General features: G+C 37.0%; 1 protein-coding gene across 7 annotated transcripts in view; it reads left to right on the top strand.

The window, feature by feature from the left end:
- Positions 1-22,236, top strand: part of CDK13 (cyclin dependent kinase 13) — a 50,354-nt gene that overhangs the window by 16,151 nt on the left and 11,967 nt on the right. For all 7 annotated transcript variants that reach the window (XM_069769603.1, XM_069769647.1, XM_069769637.1 and 4 more), the window contains 9 exons: positions 630-797; positions 1,075-1,214; positions 3,238-3,408; positions 12,685-12,874; positions 15,415-15,471; positions 18,231-18,332; positions 18,452-18,529; positions 20,727-20,843; positions 21,798-21,929. In XM_069769603.1, the coding sequence (XP_069625704.1) occupies positions 630-797; positions 1,075-1,214; positions 3,238-3,408; positions 12,685-12,874; positions 15,415-15,471; positions 18,231-18,332; positions 18,452-18,529; positions 20,727-20,843; positions 21,798-21,929 (1,155 nt within the window). The remainder of the gene's footprint in view (positions 1-629; positions 798-1,074; positions 1,215-3,237; positions 3,409-12,684; positions 12,875-15,414; positions 15,472-18,230; positions 18,333-18,451; positions 18,530-20,726; positions 20,844-21,797; positions 21,930-22,236) is intronic.

Genomic DNA, 22,236 nt, shown 5'->3' with positions numbered 1-22,236 from the left:
ATTTTATCTGATTTTTTTTCCACTTGATTTGCATGCTGATCACTAGAAACATGTTGAATCTGGCATGTTTCAGCCAGATGTATGAGATTGGAATCTGTCAATGAGATGGTGTGGACTGTGTCGTAATGCCTTACAGTGTTATTGTAACCGTGAAGCTCATCTCTGGAGACCGACTTTATAGAGAACTGGATCAGTGTAATCTTCTCTTTTATATGAGAAGTCAGTAAGAGTACAGATTTTACCACTATACTTCTGATGTCTGACAGCACCTGAACTCTGAATATTCTTAATAGTCTAGACCATAAGCTTGAGAAGAAGTTTGTGTGGCAGAAGTCTGGCCTGGTAAGGCTTGCTGTATCATCTAACTTCAGCTTTCACCAGAAAGATCTGATTGCATAGGTTCTTTAGAATTTTGGTAGTTAGCTGTGCATCTTGCAGAGAGCTATTTGTGAGCCATTTGTAAAGCATAAATCAAAGTCCTGCAAATTCTGAGAGCAGAGACTTCAAATGTTGATGCATTGACAGCCTAGAATGTATTTTAAAAAAAATAATTCCAATAGGTTTTCCATTAGGTATGTTAATATTCTACTGTGTTCAACTTATTAGCAAAATTATGTCTTTTTTAATAGTTTGCGAGAGAATCTTTCAGTGAAGTCAGTTAAAGAAGCAGAGAAGAAACTTCGCCATCTGCTTGCAGATTTGCCACTTCCACCTGAGTTGCCTGGAGGAGCTGACTTATCCAAAAGTCCTGAAGAAAAGAAACCAGCAGTTCAGTTACACAGCAAGAGAAGACCAAAGTATGCTTATTAGACTTTTTTTAAAAGCCTATCAAGCAAGTAGAAGTGATAATAGTTTCTTTAAAATATATTCTTCTCAAAAGAACTCTGCTTTTTAATGACTTTTAATATTAATGAGGCTTGAATCAAACTGCATGGTTTATTTGGTTGCACTTAATGGTAGTAAGCCAGTTATCTAATAATGTCTCAGAAATATTTAGCATTGAGGTTTTTTTCAGAGTTAAGACAATACTTAGATATATTAGCTGTATTCTTAGAAATGCTTGTTGTTTTCTAGAATATGTGGACCACGACATGGTGAAACGAAAGAAAAAGAAATAGACTGGGGAAAGCGCTGTGTGGATAAATTTGATATCATTGGTATTATTGGTGAAGGCACTTATGGGCAAGTTTACAAAGCCAGAGATAAAGACACAGGTAAGTTCAAAAAAGTAAAAGTAGTCCTGCAGTTCTAAAATGAACAGGGTATTTTGGGTTTGTTTTTATATTGAGTAAAATTTGTGGTATTCTGCCCTCTAATGTTGGGAAAGTTTTTAGTTGTTGCTTTGTTTGTTTAGTTTTAAATCTAGCATTTGTCTAAACCAGAAATTCTCTTTTGCTGCCTTGGAAAATCATTTATCTGTAAAGTTGTGGCTGAAAGCAAGCTGAGTAGTCTTAATTTCTAATTCATATTTCTTGAATTTTGATGTTCTACATGCAATTGAGCTAGTGAAGAAGAGAGGGTAAATACTCTGGGGAAGCAAAATGGCACCCTAGACAGGTTGACAAAGAATAATGAAGTTTGTAAAGGGGTATAAGGGCGAGGAAGCTATGCATGAGATTTAGCCATTTTTCTTCATCATATTCCCAATAGTCACTAGCTGATAGTAGGAAGAGAATCTGCCTCTGTGCAACACAGCCCTGAAGTGTTGCATATTGGGTATTTTTCTTGCAGTATAACTTGACTTTACAACAGTGACTTAATTTTTAAATTTCATGTTAAACTATTGCTCTAAAGAGCAAGCAGTCACCACTACGATACATAAGAATGTTGTCACTACTTCTAAATAAATAATGCATTAAAATCAATTCTTCGTATGTGCTGTATGTTGCTCGATCGTTTTATGTTCAATTAGTAGTTCTTTCTGTGACTGTTTGCCCTTCTTGGTTCCCTTGCCCTGGGTTATTTGTGCATGCTTTGAATGCTGGATAACTTTCTACTTCAGCAGTAACTGAATCACATAGCATCACATACCAGCCTCAGTTCCTTCCTTCTGATCTCTAGAAGAATGAGCAGTGTAATTATAATTCCTTCTTCAGTCTTCACCTGTGCTTGTCGCAGTTTGCAAACTTTAGTTTTTAAGGTGAACTATCACAGATTTTAACTCTACCTTGGGAACCATTGCAAATCATCATTAGGAGCTTCTTCCTGCTCTCCTGGGATTCTGTTCTTCGTACATTTAACTTTTTAATCCCATCATAACCATGTTGCCTCTTTGGCAAGCTTCAGGTTATTTGTGTGTGGCAGTCATTTCTTAACCTCCAGTAGAAGTTGTTGCTGTCTGTATTGAATGGGTCCATACAGTTACAGTAAATCTTCCATTAGCTTTGGATTCAAATCCTGTGTGAAAAGTGGCATTATGGCCTTTGACATACCTTTCAAAGCAAGTGGATGTTGTGTCATACTGGAATGTGATCTATTGTGTATGTATCATATACACTGGTGTAGGGTAAGTCCTTTTTAGAGCTAAAAAAGATATCTGTGCTGTCAGTAAACTTCCCAGACACAGCAATAAACTTCCAAGAACAAAATGGTTGAGCTGGCATACAGTCTGTAGATATCCTCCATCATGAGTAGATCATGCTCCTGCCATTTTGCAGAATCCAGCTTCATCCAGCCCAGCCTGCAGTAAAATAATAAAGAAAATTTCTCCTCACTGTAAACATGGTGGTGACACTTCTGCTTCTAGAAAGTATAGTGATGAATTTGAGAACTCTTTAGTCATTTGCCTTGTATCTTGAACTATGTAGTATTTCTGGCTAAGTGTATGCATTCTGACCTGTGGTGATGTAGTAATAAGAAATCCAGAGCAGATATAGACCTCTGTCTCTAAAGCTGCTGTTGATAATCACTCTTGTATGGGGGTTTATTGATAGACCTGGTGTGGAATATCAGGACACAGGTGAGTGAGGTATGCAGAAGGAATAAGACAGGCCTTACAGTGGGTAGCTGAAAATTCTCATTTATAGTTTTGCTTCTCCATGTGATTGTTTCCCAACAATGGTTAATTCTATTTCTATTTAGCGTAGTGTTCGGTACAAGCAACAAAATGTTAACTGTTTAATCCATTCAGAAATAGTAACAAATGGGAAGGGTTTTAAAAACAAACGAGCAAACTCAATATTAAATCCCATAGTTTGGTTGCTAATCTTAATGGTTTTTATTTAAATTTTCTCTTAGGGGAAATGGTAGCACTAAAGAAAGTACGTCTGGATAATGAAAAGGAAGGGTTTCCAATTACAGCTATTCGGGAGATTAAGATTCTTCGACAGCTTAATCACCAAAGCATTATCAACATGAAGGAAATAGTGACAGATAAGGAAGATGCTTTGGACTTCAAGAAGGACAAAGGTATGTACACTAACACAGGGGTAGCTCTTTCTGGTCTTGTTCTTAATACGGTAATCTGCTACACTGGACTTGAAGTTAAGCTTCATTTAAAAATATGTTTGCAAATCATGATGCTTGACAAAGGGTTTTAATTTTGTTTTAATTACTAACAGAAGTCCTGTATTTAACTCAGCTATGCCTTTTGCTCATAAAAACAGTTCTGCAAATATTCTGTAGGATTAAAAAAAATTATTACTTGATTCCAGTTTTGCTGGAGAGGAGCAGATGTTTGACTCCTTGACACTCACGGGTTGGGGAGGCCAGCAACAATGGGAAGTTCTTAATTGTGAGCTTTTTTAGGCTTTTATTTTCCTTGTAGTATTGTATCATTTGGAATATTGTAGGCTCAATGCTGAAGACATGTTTTTTATTGTAGGCCTTGGTTATATTTGAATTGTGCTTCAGTTATTTTTTTCTTAATTGGGCATGTGTGTCTTGAAGGTTAGAAGAAGGATAAATGAAAAAAAAGAAAAGCAAGATTGGGGTGGGGTGGGTGTTTTTCCACAAATAGAAGGCATGCAGAGTTTTACTCTTTTGGTTCCTTTAGTGCTAAGGCTGGCTTGTTTCAGTTACTGCAACCTCCTTAGCCTTGAGAATCAAGCAAACACAGTGGAAATCATGCAGTGTTGTTGCTTGGTACTTTTGATATCAGAGTTGTCATTTTGTCTTTGGAGGCCATTTCCTTTTAGGTCTAAGTCTTAGAAACCTGTCATTTTGGGGTATTTTAGCGTCCCGTGGGCAATGTGATACATGGTTTGGCTGAGGAGGGTGTTTGGAACGTGGTACCTGTTCTTCTTCCCTCCCTGAGTTGCTATACAGCATGCCCAGCACCAGTGTGGGTTGAAAACACTGTATGTACTGCATAGCCAGCAGAAACACCAGGTGATGTTGTGGTAAGTCAGAAGATGGCTGTCAAAATTAAGCAGGAATTAGTTTGGGTTTTTTTCATAGCATCTTCAGAAAGTATAATACCTTAAAGGGTATACAGCACTGAGAGGCTTTTTTTGTTGTGTTTAAAAGTAGGACGACACATCTAGCAAAAGACTCTAGATATGTGCAGGTTCAGTGGTCAGTACCCACTCTGAACCATGACAGTGTGCAACAGCCAGTTTAGGCTTTTCATGTGAATCTTGTACTGAGTTTTAATTAGATCTAACCCACTTGGCTAATGAGACCACACTGAGCCTTGACTTAACACTTAATGACTCATTAATTAATTTTCTCCCTTTCTGTTTGGTGCCATGTCTAGGATTGAATTTTAAATTTTTTTGGTGTGCTTCAAACTGTGTGTCTCATTAATTTCAAATGTTTTTGGTTTTGTTTTTTTTGTCCAAGTCTGTATTTGTGCTTTTGATATTGCTTTCAATTTATTTCTCATTCTTACTTAACAGCTTATTAAAACAATTACATTTTAGAAAATTTGCAAGGGAAAGGGATTCTCTGGAGATGCTAGAATAAAATTAGTTTCAGATAGTCTCTTGAAAGCATTAGCATGCTAATGAGACTGTGCTATTAAGATTTGTCTGTGACAAGATGGAAGTTGGGTTTTTTTCAGGCACTGCATTCTGTATTTCTCTAATGAGTAGTTCATTGTAAGATGGGGATTTATAGCTGAGACATTGTGTCCAAACTGTAGTCTACCAATGCAAGTGGGAGGAAGTTTGGTCATTTTCACGGTATACTGTTGCAAACACAAAAGTAGGCTGCTTGGCTTAAGAAGGAACCATTATAAAAGTGGTAGTGATGTCTTACTCAGGCACAGCTTACAGTAGAGACAAAGTGTCTTGTCCTCTGATGAACATGCTTATGCTTAAGGTGTTACATGCCTATCTTAGCTTTGAAATATAGTTAAAAACCCTGCTGATATCCCATTTGTAAAAGTAGGGAATGAGAACATTTCTGTCAACACATGTTCCTCTAGTTAACATGAGTAAGGTTAATTTTGTGTCTAAGGACACCTACCATATCCTGACCTATTACTCATCTACTTATTTACTGAAGGGTTGGGGTTTTTTTTTTGTTGTATCTCAGTAGTTTAAAATGCAGCAAATTTAGTTTTCTGACACTTATGTAAATATTGGGTACACTTTGTACAGTTCTTGCTTTAAGGATGCTTTTTAAGATAGTAACATTGGCCTGCAGACCAGCAATGGCTTGGCTTGTACAACTTTTCCTGATGCTTTGAGCTGTGTTAGGTGTTTTTAAGTGATATACTCAGAAGTTTGGAAGACACAGGATTATCTGACTTATCTCAATATTTTCAACTGTGTTCTACTTTTAAAAAAAGTGGAAGAAAAATATATCTGTGTTTAATCCTGGCCAGGTTAAGGTATAAGCTTAATGATAGGAACAGCTTTAATGGATAGGATTGGTTTTATTCTTTCTAGACCAATGATTAGAAAAAGTAACGTAGCACATTGGAGCAGTGTTATGTTATAAGGGTATTTCCATCAGTGGAAATACAGCACATCAGACAGAACAATTTTTTTTGTATAGGTTGGGCACATACACAGCTGAGTAGGTGATACATGTCTGCTGTACTGAAGATCTGAAGTTTTTACATTTGCAGTCTTCATTATGTATGAGACATCCTTGATGATAGAGTTGAACGGCATTACTGTTTACTAATTACTACTTGATTCTGAGGCATGATTCTGCCAGGTAAAATGTGTATGTTGGGTGTGGTGAGGAGTATCCATTTCCTAGGTTTCTCATGTAGGCTTTTCTCCCCTACTTGTCATTCAGAGGGAGATAGGTGAGCACACAAACTTGGGGATGTGAACGTGCGACTCATAGTTTGTATTCTGCCTTGTGTGTGATCTGTGTAATCTGACTTAACAGTAAATTCAGCAGACTTTTTTTTTAAAACCTCCTCTGGTTCTCTCAGGACATAAAGCCTCATTTGACTTGATAGCACCAATGAGCTATAGTTTCCGTTCAGTTTTTTCCTAAAGTCTCAGAACTCTGGTTATTTTTGTTGAAAATATTTTCTTCTAGTGAGCTAGTGCAGGAGCAATTGTGGGTGTCAGTCTGCAACAGTAGTAGAAGCAGCCTTGACACTGTTGGTGCTTACAACCAAGTCTGCGGGCAATTAAACTTTCCTTCTTTGCTTGATAGTAGTTCAAATTAGTTGCAGTTCATGTTCATGAACTTCAGTTCATGTCCTTTTGGAGCAGAGTTTGGAGCAGGAGGATTGTACTTTGCAGAAGCTTTTCATCTTCTCAGAATTTTTTTTTGTCTGAGAAATTTGTCTGATATTCCCTGTGCAACGGTAATTGAAGGAAACAAGATTTAAAACAGAAGTTGAAAACAAGGAGCTATTTCGTAGGTATATTCAAATCTATATACCTCAGAAGCTAATTTAGTTGAGCCACTTCATCAATTATAAAGTGAATCATTAGAAAAAAAGCCCTTCTTACTTTGAACTTTTGTCAGCTCTGGTTTGTTTTCTCAGTGAGTCCATCACTTACATGACTTAGGTGTCTCCCTCTTTTTTTCTTTGATCACGTGAGATGGTCCTTCAGTTCTCAGTTGCCTCTTTATCAGCTAGAAGCTGTTTGCAAATGCTCAACAACCTAGCTGTGGGACTTCCATGATCTCCTTTTACTAAACACATAGAGAGTGCTTACTTAGTTTTTGTTGCTGTGAGTGTAAAACCAGTAGGTGTACTGACTGACATCTCTTCCTCTTTTGACTGAAAGAGGTATTTTTAATTGCCAACCTGAGGGAGGATGTAAAAATTTGCATGGGAGACTCTTAATAAAAAAGACCTGGTTAACATCACAGCTTGGAGTTTTGTTGGGTTTTTTTTCTGTGTGTGGATTATCTGTTTGGATTGTGTGTGTGTGTGTTTCTGTAATTAATTTTAAGATCTAAGTTTACTTTAGATAGATTAAAATTTGAATTGATTTGCAGTACAAATTAACAAACCTTTTTAGGCGTGAAGTTGGTATGTATCTTGACAGTACTGTAATACATGTGTCAAAAGGACACTTCCTGTTGTACATTGTTGTATGACTAGCAGGTTACTTTCTCATAGCCATCAAGGAGTACTTTGCGTGAAAGGTTGTAGTTTGGAAGGAGTCTGTGACAGCAATCATGTAGTCGTCAGAGAATACTTCACTACAGGATTCCTTCTCTACTTGTATTGTAGCTAGCTTTATCTGGATTTCCTGAGAAGCTGAGTAAAACCAAACTGATCTGAATTTCAGAAACCTCTAATGATCTACAGCTTGCCTTGCTGCTCCCGAAATAGCCGATAGAAGCTTCTTACCCAAATAGTTTTCATGCTACAACTAAGTTATCAGGAATAGTGTGACTGCTTGAGTGGTGCTTCCCGTTTGTGTGTGCTGTACTGGACTCTGGTCTACAATGAGTGCAGACCTAATTGTGTGGCTTTTCAACTTGATCCATGTTATGGCAAAATGAGAAAAATCCCTGATTCTTAATCAAAGATTTCTGATATGTTTGGTTTACTTCTCCTCTGCTTTAAGTTTTTTGTTTGGTTTTTTATTTCCCTGCAGTATGTGATGAAACAAGGGCAGTATTTACTCCCAGGGCTTCTGTATGCCCTTGGCTGATGTGCCTATTTCACAACATGTTTCCATGTACGTGGCGTTTGGGTTGGATTTGTTTCAAGAGGAAAATGCAATTGATCTTGCAATGGGAGAATAACACTGTCATCAAATAAAAACTTAATATTGGGTGAAAATGTAAAAAAAGAAGGAGATGTTCTGGTTTTATTAGACTAAATTTGTCCTAAACAGTAAGTTTTGTGATATCTAAATGAGAAAAACGAATATAGCAGTGATGATTTCTTTAGTCTTAAGGTGATTAATTCAGTGGTTATGCCTTTATTTGGTGTTTCACAAATTAAAAAATAGGTTTGTAAAACATGAGTAGAAAGAAGAGATGAATGTCAGTTTAAGGGACTTCAAGGAATTTAAATGCAAGAAACGTCAAGGACAATTTCTTCTTTAGTTTTCAAGCTCTGTTTGATAAAATTCTGTTTAAAACTGTCTTGGAGTATAGTGTATCATGAGTACCAGAAGAGAAATGTTAAGGAAATTGAAGAGTAAATATAAACCAATTATTTTTAATTAATCAAGGAGGAAAAAAATATTTATGTATTGCGTAGAAGCAGCTGAGGAGTCTTATTAGGGAAATGAAAATCTGCTGGAGTCTGATTCTGAACAGTAAGTACAGAACAAAATGTTGAAAACCTGTTCAACAGCTCAGCATTGTACATACCATGCACTGAATGAGGCAGGGAAGGGATCCTTTTTTTAAGCATTTTTGTATTTCAAGATACTACTGTGATGCATTTATACAATGGTTGAATTAAAATTTGCACATAATAAGGCACTTCTGGTCTCCTGGTTCCTCAGATCTGTATCTAATCAGATATTTTGAGAAACCCCAAACGTCCTCCCTATGAAATTACATTTGGAAAATATTTTCTTAAAAGCCGTCATCTATGTAGGCTTTTGGATCATTCTCCCCTGCTGCTCTGCCTGCCTCACTGCGCCCCGCCCCCCCCCCCCCCCCCCCCCCCCCCGCCTCGGCTGAAGCACTTGTATCTTACTTTGGGAACAAATGTGTAACTTGATGTTGTGCTTTGTTGGATCTGTGTGATTTGATGACAGTCAAAAAAACCCCAGAGCCTGCCTGTGTCATAAAAATGCAAAGTATGTTTTGTTAGGTTTTTTGGCCCCTCAGAAAATCCTTTATTACAGATCATCGGTGCCATGTTTTGTTGAGTTACCCATTTTGTATGTATAGCTTTACAGCCTTATACCCCAGCACATTTTGTGTTTGGTTAAGAAAACTGTTACTGTTAGAGCTCCATAACTTGAAATACATGAACAGGAGGAGGTTATGTGTTAATCCTTGAATTATTCTAAACCAGTATCTCACTTTCTGACTCTCATCAATCTTAACTGACAAAATGGTCAAAAAGATGAATTCTTCTGAGTGCAAACAGAAAAAAAGGAGTAAGATGAGGATAGTTTCCATCCACATGAGTCTCCTTTATTTATTGTGTACCTCACTAACAGAGTCAGCTGCTCTTAGCCCATATTCAGAAGCAGGCAATATTACTACTGTTCAGCTGTTCCAGCTGCTGCTCCGTCAAACATGCAGCGACATTAAGGTTTCTTATTATCCCAGTATATGAAGGAATGGAGATGACCTGCGTGGTATTAGCAAAGGAAATGGGGCAGCCAACACATAAACCCCCCTGATAGTGCTTTGTTGCAGCATGTGGAAATGGACTGTAGGCTGCCTCCCAGCCCACAGGTACTTAATTACTGGGAAGTGCAGGTTTTTAACGGCAGTAAGATGAGTAACATTAAAGTAAAATAATTAATTCTGGGTTCATGTGAATTGCATGTGCTTTACTGTAACAGAGCTTTAGGTGTTTTTATGACACCGCTTCCAGAAATGCGGATACTGGACAAAGCTAGCATGAAACAAAGAGTTGTTTTAAAACATAACCTCCAAGTTGTCAAATGTCTGGCCTCATAAAGGAAGGAACGATTACTTTTTCTGTTATGTTTTCCTTTTTGAGAAATGGATATTTGTGTGGCGTTTGTTTTGATAGAACTAAAGGATGCTGTAAACTTGCACTCAGACTATGCTGTAGTTACCAGACTTCTGCCTGTGCATAGTTCACTTGTGAAGTCTTCCATGACTGTTTTCTTCTTCCTGGATATTTGTAGTTTCTTTCCCTGTTATGAAGGATCAGATCCCCCAATCTGATGAAAAGTGATTTGAGATTTGAACTGATCAGGTGCAATAACATAACTGTTTTGTTAACAGAAACTGTAGATCTCTCTGTCAGAAAAAGGCACCACATTTGTCCAGAAATAAACTAACAGAAGTTTCACTGCAGTTTGCTTGATACCTTTTTTGCAGCTACAATCACTTCCAAATGTAGTTTGAGTAATACTGAAAAATCAGGTTTTAATGGGTAGACTGCCAAGGTGAGTAAACTAATTTTAATAGTTTCTCATAACCAGTGAAGAAGATTCAGCTTTGATGGTTTTTCTTTTTAAAACAAATTCTAACGTTGTATAATGTGTAGGTAGTAAATAGGTAGTAATGCACAAGTGTAATGGATCCATGCATTTACTCTTGCTCTGATATGGAAGGAACATTTAGCATTCATTCTGTTTTAAAGTATGTTTCTTAATGAGAGTTGCAGATAGTACAAATAATCGGATATCATCTCCTGGGTACGACTCTGTTTTATTTCTGAATTGTCTCCAATGTTGTCAGCTTTCCTTCTTTCATGAGGGTACCAATTGTGATTGCTGGTTATAAATAGTGGTGAAAAATCTCGGGAGCTAGGGGCAGAGCAGGAAATTGCTCAAGGCATGGATACTACTTTGCATCTAAACAAGATGACTGTGTTCAGCTGTTCTCACTAACAGGTCTGCAATCCCACTGACCCTTCCCAGTCTTTCTTCTTGTCATGTACACACAGTGTAGACCGCTGCCATGACAGAGTTAACTTTCCTTTGTATTCCAAAGCAAGAAGATACCAAGATCTGGTTTGTTGAGCTGACATCCTTTGAAGGGCGTATCTAGATTATTCTGGCACTGCAGCATTAATATCAGGTGTTTTGTTTCAAGACGTTTTAAAATATGTCATGGTTCATACTTCAGCAGTTGTCAGTGAAGTAGACCTAACGCTAGGTTGCCAGCTATCTTGTTTTAAAAGACCAGGATTAGGAGCCTCTGTGCTTTTACTATGCTGAACTGGTGAATTGCATTGGTGAACTCAGTTATGCAAATAGTAACACAGCAGACTTTCGGTTCTTTATGGCTCTTAATACTTTCTTCTTTCCTTTTGAAGTGGTGGGATCAGATTGTACCTGCTTGATTTACCTCCTGCTCTACCTCCTCTGTACACACCAACAGGGGTATTTTACGATCAGTATTTTGCTTCCTCCATACAACATAGAGCAGGACAAAAAGACCTAAATTAAAAACAATGAACTCTGAGTGTCTTATGCAATGGCCTATGGTTTAGCTACTCTACGCTGATCTTTGTTACGAGTTTAACGCTTACTGTATGAGTAATCTTTTTTCTGTTTTTTAAATAGCAGATGGATTTAGCACTCTTTCTTCCCTTTTCAGCTACTGTGCAAGAAAACAAGTCAGTTCATTAGCATTTGGCTCTATGTGTGTGTACATTCGGGCAAGCTGACTTCTCATTTCCTCCAAGACTTTCACTAGCTTCTGAATTGAAACTTCTTATTTTGGAACTAGAACCTGTAATGAGTTCTTGTTGGGCAGAAGCTATTTGTACTTTAGAGTAGTGGCTTTGAAATCTCTTTGGGGGAGCTTTTGAAAATGGAAGGTAGACAGACCCACTTGAATGTGGTTTCTGCATTGTCACCAGTGCTCTGTGGGGACTGTACTGTCTTCTCTGCCCCAAAGTTAAGAAGGGGAAGAATTAAGTACTAAAAAGTAGATCGTACTGGGAGTGGTTGTGCTGGAGATTAGTTACTGCTGCTTTTGAAGCATTCAGCACTTTTCCTCTTTAAGAACACATATATATATCAGAGCCTTGGCTTTAATAGCTTTATTTGTGGAATTACACAGGCTAATGTGAGATAAGACCAGATTCTATTATGCTTAATGTATGTATGTGGCAACTTGGAATATGAACTCTGCCTTTGCAGAGCTGTTGTTGCTAGTAGGTTAATTCTGCTTTCTCATTTTGTCTTGTCTTATAGGTATTTTTAGTCTGAGAAAGACAGGCTTATTTCTGACCCAATTCCACACTGAAAGCTTAAAAAAATCAGTCACTGAATCATGGCTGATGAACTAATGCTGTACATATTTTGTTTCTAGATTTCTCCCCAAACTTTACATAGGGAATATTAACCCAGTTAATTTTTCTTTAAATAAAATGGATGGAGATTGAGAGCCATAGGGAAAGTACATGTCTGTCTAGATTAAAGCACCATGTGGTAGCATTATATTTGTTTTCACAAATGTTTGACTAGTATAATTGTTTACATGGAAAAGCAATTTTATTAAAACATTTTACTGCACTGTATTTCATTGCTGTTATTGGACATGAGGTACAGCTATAAATATTGCAGAAAATTTAAATAGTTGTGTGAAAAATACTTCCAGCTTTCAAAAGTAGGGAGCAGCAATGCTTTGGACTGCTGTTAAATCAATTTCTCTCTGTTTCTCCTACCTTTCCCTTTCTTTTCCTAGGTGCATTTTACCTGGTATTTGAATATATGGACCATGACTTGATGGGACTGCTGGAATCTGGTTTGGTTCATTTTAATGAAAATCATATTAAATCTTTTATGAGACAGCTGATGGAGGGCTTGGCCTATTGCCATAAGAAGAACTTTTTGCACAGAGATATCAAATGTTCAAATATTCTACTAAATAATAGGTATGCCTATTACTTAAAGTATGTAAAAAAAAAAAAAATTGTATGTTAACTACATCTTTAAATCTTTCTTTTAATCTTCACAGTTCACCTGCTTTAAGTCATTAGCAAAACTTTTTTTTTTTTAAGATTGCCTCGTTTCTTTAAAATTATTTGTAAAATACTAACCTGGTAATGTTACTGCTTAACACTGGATCCTGCAATTGTTTGTTAAACTTATCTGTGTTAAAACAGCAGGATTAAAACTTGAATCTTTTAGGTCAGAGTATGGGGCAAATTTATCTGAGTTCAAATATATTAAACCAGAATTTTAGGACATAAGCATTTGATGTGTATTCTATTTGCCATCTCATTTCAAGAAGAAGTGTGGGTAGGCTGGTTCTTCATGACATAGTTCTGAGGTTCTCATTTTCATCAGTCAGGATAATGCTTTAAAAGGATATTTGATCAGACATGTTCAAACATGCATTGGCTTGCAGTTATAGCCATAATCAAATGGGGAGAAGAATTTGTTTCTTCTTTAACCACTTGTAATACAAATCATGTTAGTAAACATGCTTTTTTGTTCAGTGCGCAACAGCAGCGAATGAAAAGCCTCTGTGAAGATGGTGGATAATTTCAGTACAGAGCTGTTCTTCGTCAAATCCAGCAACACTAAAACCAGGGAGCAACTGTAAGAGTGGGATTTATAACAGCAAAAAAGAGTATCTTTACAGAGCAGGTAGTCAGCTTCTGGGATTTGTTGTCACAGGAGGTTTTCTGGGTAGTGTCAGATTCAAAAAGATGAGACGCATTCATGGATAGGATCATTAACACCTGCTAAAGGGAATAGACAGGAATACCTGTTTTAGCATCCTTAACAAAATGATTGTGGATGGTGGTTAAGTACAAGGAAGATGAGCCCCAAAGCAAGCAGGTTCAGATGTTCTTCCTAAAAATGTGCTGCTGCTGTTGGAGATGAAATACTGGGCAAAATGGGTCATGGGCCTCTTTTGGTAGGGCCCTAGTTTTGTCCCAGCTTTCTCCAAATTAAATTTTCCAATTTTTCCTCTTTTTTTTTTTTTTTTTTTTTTTTCTTTCATATAACAAACTAACATTAGACTATTTTCAGCTCTGGACCCTACTGCAGTCTTGCCAGTTTATGATACAGACTCTTAAACAGATGTACACATGCCTCCACATCACTTGCTGTGCCCACACACATCTTATCTTTCTTGCCTGCTAATCTCCAGTGATGGTGCTGTCTCTGTGCACCTTTGGGGAGCTTAGAAGCTGAGGTGTAACCTGACAGTGGAGGAGAGTGCGTTAATGGTAGAGCTTTCTGTTGTACTATGCTCTCTCCAATCCTGGATACAGAGTTTTTTCCCCTAGGATATTTTTTGAGCATCCTTAGACGTTTCCACTGGAAGAATAAAAAGCTGATAGTTGATCTGAATAGTTTTAAGCCAATGTTTCTAAAATCCCATTACCAGTTACAGCCTTAAGCTAAACATAGGGATTATATATCCGCGACAGCAATTTAAATGTCTTTCTCAAAAATTCATTAATCTTCCACAAGTATGCTCTCTGAGGAATAAGCATGTAAATTTGAGGGGAACATTTCTTTGTTTATGGGGGTTCTCCAAGTGTTACAGCAATTCCAAGCACACATCTGAGGGGAAAAATGGAATGGAAACTATCACCTGTGTATTTAATTATCACAAAATGATTATTCTTACACGCATCAGCAAGTCTTGCCCTGATTTGATAAAATAAAATTTATTTGAAAGTGATGTTTGCATGTATTTGAAAGTGATGGGAATTTTAAAAGCTCATAAGTACAGGAAAACAAAAACCCCATGTAACATTCCAACATTCGTTTTGTGTATTAGAGAAGCTTGCAGATAGATTTCTGTTTAAATCAGCCAGCGTTTACAGATGGTGGGCTTTTCTGGTCATTGAGCAGTGCCTTTTAGCTGTGGAAACTGCCAGGCAAGAGCTCTGTATCTTCTACTCTTCCCCTCATATATAGGAACACTCAAGAAGAGGATAGGGGTAGTGTCATTCAACAAGTTGGCTGCTGGCAAAAATAGAAGCCCTTATCTGGTTGGTCACCCTGATTTAAAGGCTGTATTTGAACTTTACAAGAGCAGAACAGGACTTTGATGGCTTCGTAGAAGGAAGTATGACTGCTGATAGTTGTTTGTTGTACAAATGCTTATGCTAGCAGTAAGGCATCAGAAAATAGCAGTTTCTTCCCTCAGTTTTTTCCTGCAGAGTTACTGATTTGAATACTTCACAATATACACCTAAACCTTGACTCACATCTGGTGATGTAAATGCCATTTGATGAGCATACCTAATTTTGCTTACTTGTCTTTGCTATTCAGTAAGTTAGTGTATTTGTTTACTGAAGAGATGCATAGACTGTAAGGTGTTACCTCCTCATTAATGTGGTTTGGTGAAGATCAGTTGCAGCTGTCTCAATCTCAGACTTCACCTGATTTTTGGGGAGGGGATCTAACAGGATTAACCACTAAATAATTCTTTGCTTTTTCCACCAGAGGGCAGATAAAGCTTGCAGATTTTGGGCTTGCTCGGCTGTACAACTCTGAAGAAAGGTAAGGTATAATTATACTATGAAAAAGCGTTCAGAAGTTTAATCTTTTTGCATAAGTCTAAGTATTATGAGGGCCAGAAGACTCTTTTGTTTAGAGGAGATGTTATTGTACTGTAATACAAGTAATTGCTTAGGAAATGGAGAGAAGTGCATGTTGTCTTACACTGCATAAAAACACAAAACTCTCTTTGTGCAAGTGTATTGCTTTTCAAAGTGTCCTGGATAAACAACTGTAGAGAGTGGCCATGTATTGATTGGAAATGCAGAGTTGCAGGCCTAAGTAGGTTGCATCATTATGTAGGTCTGTACTATTAGTTTCTGGTCCTGTAAACCGAAAGTACGTTCCTTCTGTTGGTATACCTAGGAAAAGTTTATTTAGGGAAAGCAAAATTATTTTACTGACACAAATTACTATACAGTTTCTTTTAAAAAAGCATTACTTTCGTGTAAGATTTAACCTTACATTTGAAGAGGTTCATTGTATTCTTTAGGCAGTCAGTGCTGTTGAATCTGCTGGAAACAGAGATACAAGTTTAAATAAAAGTTATTCTGAAACTTCTTGTGACTTGTGCTTCTGTTGTTCTTGGCTTCGTTATGCTTGTACTCCAGGAAACAGGTGCACAGTTTTTATGATTAAGAACTTCAGTATTTATATTGTAATGTCATGTGTTTGTCATGTGGAACTGGATTTTCAAAATTCAAGCTGAATGTTCATTACACTATGTACATTACAGTATGTACATCGGGTGGTTGGATACAGAGATATTGGCTACCTGAGCTTACTTTGATTTCTGCATGCCTAATTTGGGAAATAATATCCATAATGTTAACTTTATGAGTTTATTGTTTTCTCACAGAGCTCTGAGCTTGTTGTTGAATCTGATAGCATTACTTTCATTGTCTTTGGAGCTGTTTTTTCAGGAACATATGCTTAAGTACAGTTATGAAAACTGTTGAGTATAGTAGCAGGGTAAAATAATCTTAAGCAGCTGCTGGGTAATTAATTTTTGGTTTGGATGTACTTATAAAAGGGATTGATGCCATCCTACCTTCTTATTTTACCGTGCACCAAACTGACCTAATTTTTTTTTTCCTCTGGTTTACCATGGGTTTTTTAACGTCTGTTTTTAAATTAATTTAAATTTTACTTGAAAAACTAATTGTTTGTTAAGAATTGAACGATTGAAACTTCAGTGTCTTTATAGTGCAAATAACAGATTTTTACTCCACATCAAACAACAACATTATTACACCATTATACATAAATGAAACCAAGATTAAAATGTAATTATGCTAGGTAATAGAATTGCCAGTTGAACTTGGAAGGATAATTAGAATCTCATTAGTAGATTTTTGACCATTCTTTTGTCATTTATTTTCCTTCTGAGGAGCTTCTGGCCTGCAGTAACAGACATAATTAATATATACCAACAAGTGTATAATAGCTGCTGCTTTAAATTAATATATTTTGCATTTGTTTTACTGTTGTTTAGAATTATATACTTTTCAAAAGGGTACAGAATTTAGTAGGAGCATAATGAAATAAAAACTTAATTTGAAGTAAATTCCTATCAGTTGTTGTAGTTGTGCTCCTTTAAATGTTATTCTGGTGGATTTAGTGTGTTTGGAGTAGGAGATATGATAGATTGTGTAAGAAGACATCTGTTCAAGTGAAAAGCACCATATACTAATATATGAGTGGTGTATCTGTAGAGAAAGTCCATACCATGTAAACATTTCATAGAGGAATGCTTGCTTCAGAGATAAATATGATAAATGCTGGGATTATTTCCAAAACCATGCTACATTTTAAAAAGGAATTGATGAGTTTCTTAATGAAAAAAAAGACTCAGGTGATTTTGCAGAAATGATACGTGTACTGCTTAGTATGTTATAAGAGCTTGTTAGACTTCATGCTACGGTTGTTCAAACTCTGCACTTAATGTTACTCTGCTTTCTATTTGGACTTACCTAGTGTTGGTAAGAGTGAATTATTAAAACTGAAAGAATTTTGGGATCACTTTTAAGACACCCTGATTGAAACAAAACCAAAACCCAACATCTGTTTTCTGCCTTCCATTCTGAACTGTTGATGCTGTATCTTGGCCTGGCCACAAAAAAATGTGTGTCTTAAGATAGTGGAAATCCTTGCCTTAGTGTGAGCGTCGAAAGAATTATTCCCAGTGACCAAAACTTTGGGTTAGAGCTGTAGAGAATTAAAGATGTTGTGAAATATAGGAAGATATTGGAAGCATTCCAGGCTTCGGAATCAAAATCGTTGAAGGATGTGGTTCAAGAAAAAGGCTTTGTCTCTTTTGCTCCTACTTACAGAGGGGAAAGTGACTTTTTTTCTTCTTTTCAGAATGCTTGTAGAGGTCCTATATTTAGTATTCTAATAATCAATAGTTGCCCAGAAATTACTGGTTTTATCCAATCAGGTCCTTCTCCTGAAATGACTAGCAATGTAATAAATAAACAGTATTGCTCTCTGAATAATAATTGAGATACAGGATTCATATAGCATCAAGATGGCTATGTGATTATTATTTATATCTTCAATCTGTCCTTTGATAGCCTTGGCCAGATGGTTACGTTTGCTTTTGTGCAGTTGCAGCTTTGCAGGACTAAAATTAGGAAAAGGGAGTGGAAGATTGTACAGTTCTTAAACAGCACCACGGAAGTAAAGTCCTCAAAGTATCACTTTTTCAGAAATGAGATAGTAGTAAAATGATAGTCCTCTCTTTTTCCTCCCCTCAACAGCCGACCATATACCAACAAAGTTATTACATTATGGTATCGGCCTCCTGAACTTCTGCTTGGAGAAGAAAGATACACACCAGCTATCGATGTCTGGAGCTGTGGGTAAGAGTTTGGCATGGAAGTGTAGCAAGCATAAAACCAAGCCAAAAATAAACCTTAAAAGTTTCTATCAATCTATATTGAAAGCCATAATGATGGAATTGTGCAAAACTGTTTTACAGCTGCATCCTGGGTGAACTTTTTACAAAAAAGCCAATATTTCAAGCAAATCAAGAACTTGCTCAACTGGAACTTATAAGGTAACTTGCAAGCACTACCATATAATAGGTGCCTCATAAACTGTCAGGTTTCTTTTGTTCGTGTTAAAATTGGAGATAACGCACTGCGAGCATTTACAAGTACTCAGTGATTGCCCTGAGTGAGATGTTAGAGGTTTTGAGGGGCATGTAAAGCAAATGACTTTTGGTCGGACATGGAGAAGGGTTTTCTGTGAGTATTCTGTGGTCCTAGCAATGTATGGTTGAGTAGTAAGAGGGTTTTTTGTAGAGCAGCTAGAGTTGCCTATGACTGAAGTTGTAAAGAGAGAGTAGTCAAAATGCCCATTATTTTTTAAGATGATGTTACAGCTTCCTTGGAGCAAATCAAAATGAAAATGTGGACAGTTATGGCAAGTGGGATTTGGGAGGAGTAGGTACTTTGCATGCTACTGGCCTTGAGTTTTTGTTTCAAGCCTTCCACACACGCACCTGGGCTTTATTATTTTTGTGGGAATATTTCTGTTCCCTTACAAACTGCCAGACACTTTATGGATGTAAAAATTCTGTTTCTTTCCTTATCTCAGTAAATCATAGAGTGATATGTATATAACTCAGTGGAACCAGAGCATCTTTTTTTTTCCCTTTATTCAGCAAACAAAAATTACTCTTGATTCTGATATCATAATTGACCTCGTAAGTGAGGAGAGGTCCTCTTCCTAGAAACAAGGGGAAAAGAGGGTGAGTCCTACAGAACTTACAGAACCTGAACAGTAAATGGTCAACGTTATTTTAAAAATTAAATGAATAAAAAAAATTACAAAGTTATATATTGAGATGTTTTTCAAAAGAGATTAAACAGTAGCATGTTTCTGTGTAATGTGTTATTAGCTGGCCTGGAAAAATGAAGTTTTTAGGAGGTGCGAAGCATATCAGTGGTCATTCTCGGTGTGAGGAGAACTAAACTCCTGAGTTGGGAAGTTTTTGCTTTTGAGCACTAGATGGCATTGACGCATGTCACAGTGCAGTCGTTTGAAGTTTTTTTTCTGTTTGTGTTGTACCTCTGGTACAGCATGCTAAAATTTTGCAATTTCCTTCTCCTGCTGGAAGCTCCTCTTTGTAGCTCATTTTTCCTCTTCACAGATGCTATGCATTTTTGGCTGTTTAAATGTAATATATCATTTTTATCAACATCTTTACCACCATCATGTTAGAGTCAACAATTCTACATTTATCCTTTCTAACTTTAATGTTCAAAGGTAGAGCTGAAGTAAATTCTGATAGGAAAAGATAGATTTATTATTTTCTTTTCCTTCCTGAAAGTTGCATACCCCAACCAGCGTAAAGTCATATTGGTTTGCATAGCATTCGGGGCATAACTACTAGATCATTAGGTCTCTTACACCAACCATTTAAATCTAATAAATGGGAGGGGTGAACTAGGGAAATGTATTTGCAAAATGTCCTTTTATGACTGCCTGCATCAGAGTTTGAAACCTTGCATGTATGGTAAAATGCCTCTTTAGTTCTGCTCAGAAGTGTGGTGTTGGTCAATCTGTGCTTAGCCATCCTCGGCTGGACAAATTAGGTGGGGATGGAGGGAGAGGAATAAGACTATGGGCAACTCCATTTGTGGAGATAGATGAGGCTTGAGACATAAAACTCATAAGTGAAGTAAAAAATACACAGGTTTTGTAGTGGTCAGATCTTGCTTCTGCCCTTAGGCCTTACTGAGATTTCCACCACCACCACCCACCCCCACACACACTCCCCCCTCTTATGTCTTCAGTGTCAACTAAGTTCTCAGTGAAGAGTGCTTTTTCAGCTATTCGGTGTCTCTTTTTTCACTGGCATTGGGAGCTAAGGACATAAAAGTTCATTAGTACTCTAAGCCTGGACTATCCATTTCTCCAAGTCAAATATCTGGACTACTGTCCAGACATAGTTGGTTAAGTTTTTCAAAATATTTGTGTGGAGGATGCCTGGGATAGGGTGAGGCAAGAAACAGTGGACTTCTTAAAGTAAGTTTAGTCTGTGTAGGGTGAATACCTTTTGTAGACAATTCACCATTATTTAGTGGTGTTGAGCATTGGACAGTAGAGAGACTTTTTAGCTAAAAGAACCTGAACTTTAAAATTAAAAAATTATTTCTGTGTTCACTGTACATGCAAGAATAAAATGACAGCTTTGCTCACTTGTGGTTTTGGCTCTCATATGCTTTTTTCCCTTTTTTTTGGTACAGCCGAATTTGCGGGAGTCCTTGTCCAGCAGTGTGGCCTGATGTTATAAAATTAGCTTATTTCAACACAATGAAACCAAAGAAGCAGTATCGTCGAAAACTGAGAGAAGAGTTTGCTTTGTAAGGATGAAGAATTAGTTTAGTCAACTGTAATAGCATTAATCTTTCCTGGAGACTTTATGAACTTCACTATTTTCTGGAGAATGAACATAGATTAAGTGTAAAGAAAAGTGGCTTTAGGTTCTTATCCTTCCCATGATACTCACAGAGCTTGTATTAACCGTTATTTAATAGGAGCTTCAAGAAGAGGGAAGGTGGCCCTAAATTTCAGCCACCTGTCAGATTTCACCTAAGGAAACATTTGTTTTCCATGATTGGTACACCTGCTTGTTGTCCCTATCCAAAAAACAGCTCAGAGTGCTTAATTGGTTTTTATTAGGACAACTGCCTACAGCTAAATATGTAGTCTGGTTAACATTACAGTCTTTTGAGTCATAAATTCATTCAACACAGAGGAGTTACCTGAACTGTGTATTTTCAAGTACTACCATTACATTAGTTTTGTGCAAATATCACATGTGAAAGTTATGGAAAACAGCTGTAAGCTTATTTTAAAGGGTTTGTTCCCCTCCTTCAGTTACTGTGGGTTTCAGGAGAAATGTATCATCCTGTTTGTACCAAAGAGACCTATATCTTTAAAGCAATAGAACTATTGTCTGTGGACCAATCAAAACTGCAACTCCTTGGGTGCTAAATTCCAAAGTGTAAAGTAACAGTATAGTCTTGGCTTAAAAATGTGGTTTGGGTTTTTTTGTAAGGACAATGTTTCAAGCAATTAAACCACACAAAGGAAAGAAAGCTTGGGTTATATGCTTGCACGAGTAATAAAAGGTGAAGTTTATCTCTGCCTCTTACTACCAAGCTCAAGTTGTGAGTGGGTTTTGTTAGGACATAAGTTAACTGAGGACTTAATGATCAGTTATTTTGGAAAGGATGTGTTTATTAAAATTTTGCACAGAAGTGTGTGATTCAAAATAAAAATGTGATGTTTTTCTCCATTTTGCTCTTTTGTAGCATCCCACCAGCTGCATTAGATTTATTCGATTACATGCTTGCTCTGGATCCCAGCAAGCGCTGCACAGCTGAACAAGCTCTTCAGTGCGAGTTTCTGCGAGATGTGGAACCATCTAAAATGCCTCCTCCAGAGTAAGTAATTTCCTTTGGTAATGATCCTTACCTCTATGAAATGTTAACATGCACTGATTTCATTAAGCTTATTGTGTTTCAGTTAAAGTGGATGGTGGCAGAACAAAAATGTTGATACGTACAGTTGTTTAATGGTGATTCTGCACTAAAATGGTTGTGCAGCTGAGTGACTCTTATACCATGATAGCAGTGACAGTGAGGATCTGAGAACTGTTCGTTTGTTATTCCTAGTACTAGTTACTGAGTTAGTACCTTTAAAAAAATACTTATATGAATGTTTCTAATGTAAAAAAACCCCATCATTTCC

This window comes from Haliaeetus albicilla, chromosome 2 (genome assembly GCF_947461875.1).
Source record: "Haliaeetus albicilla chromosome 2, bHalAlb1.1, whole genome shotgun sequence".
NCBI lineage: Eukaryota > Metazoa > Chordata > Aves > Accipitriformes > Accipitridae > Haliaeetus > Haliaeetus albicilla.
This window is presented reverse-complemented; position numbering and strand designations above follow the sequence as displayed.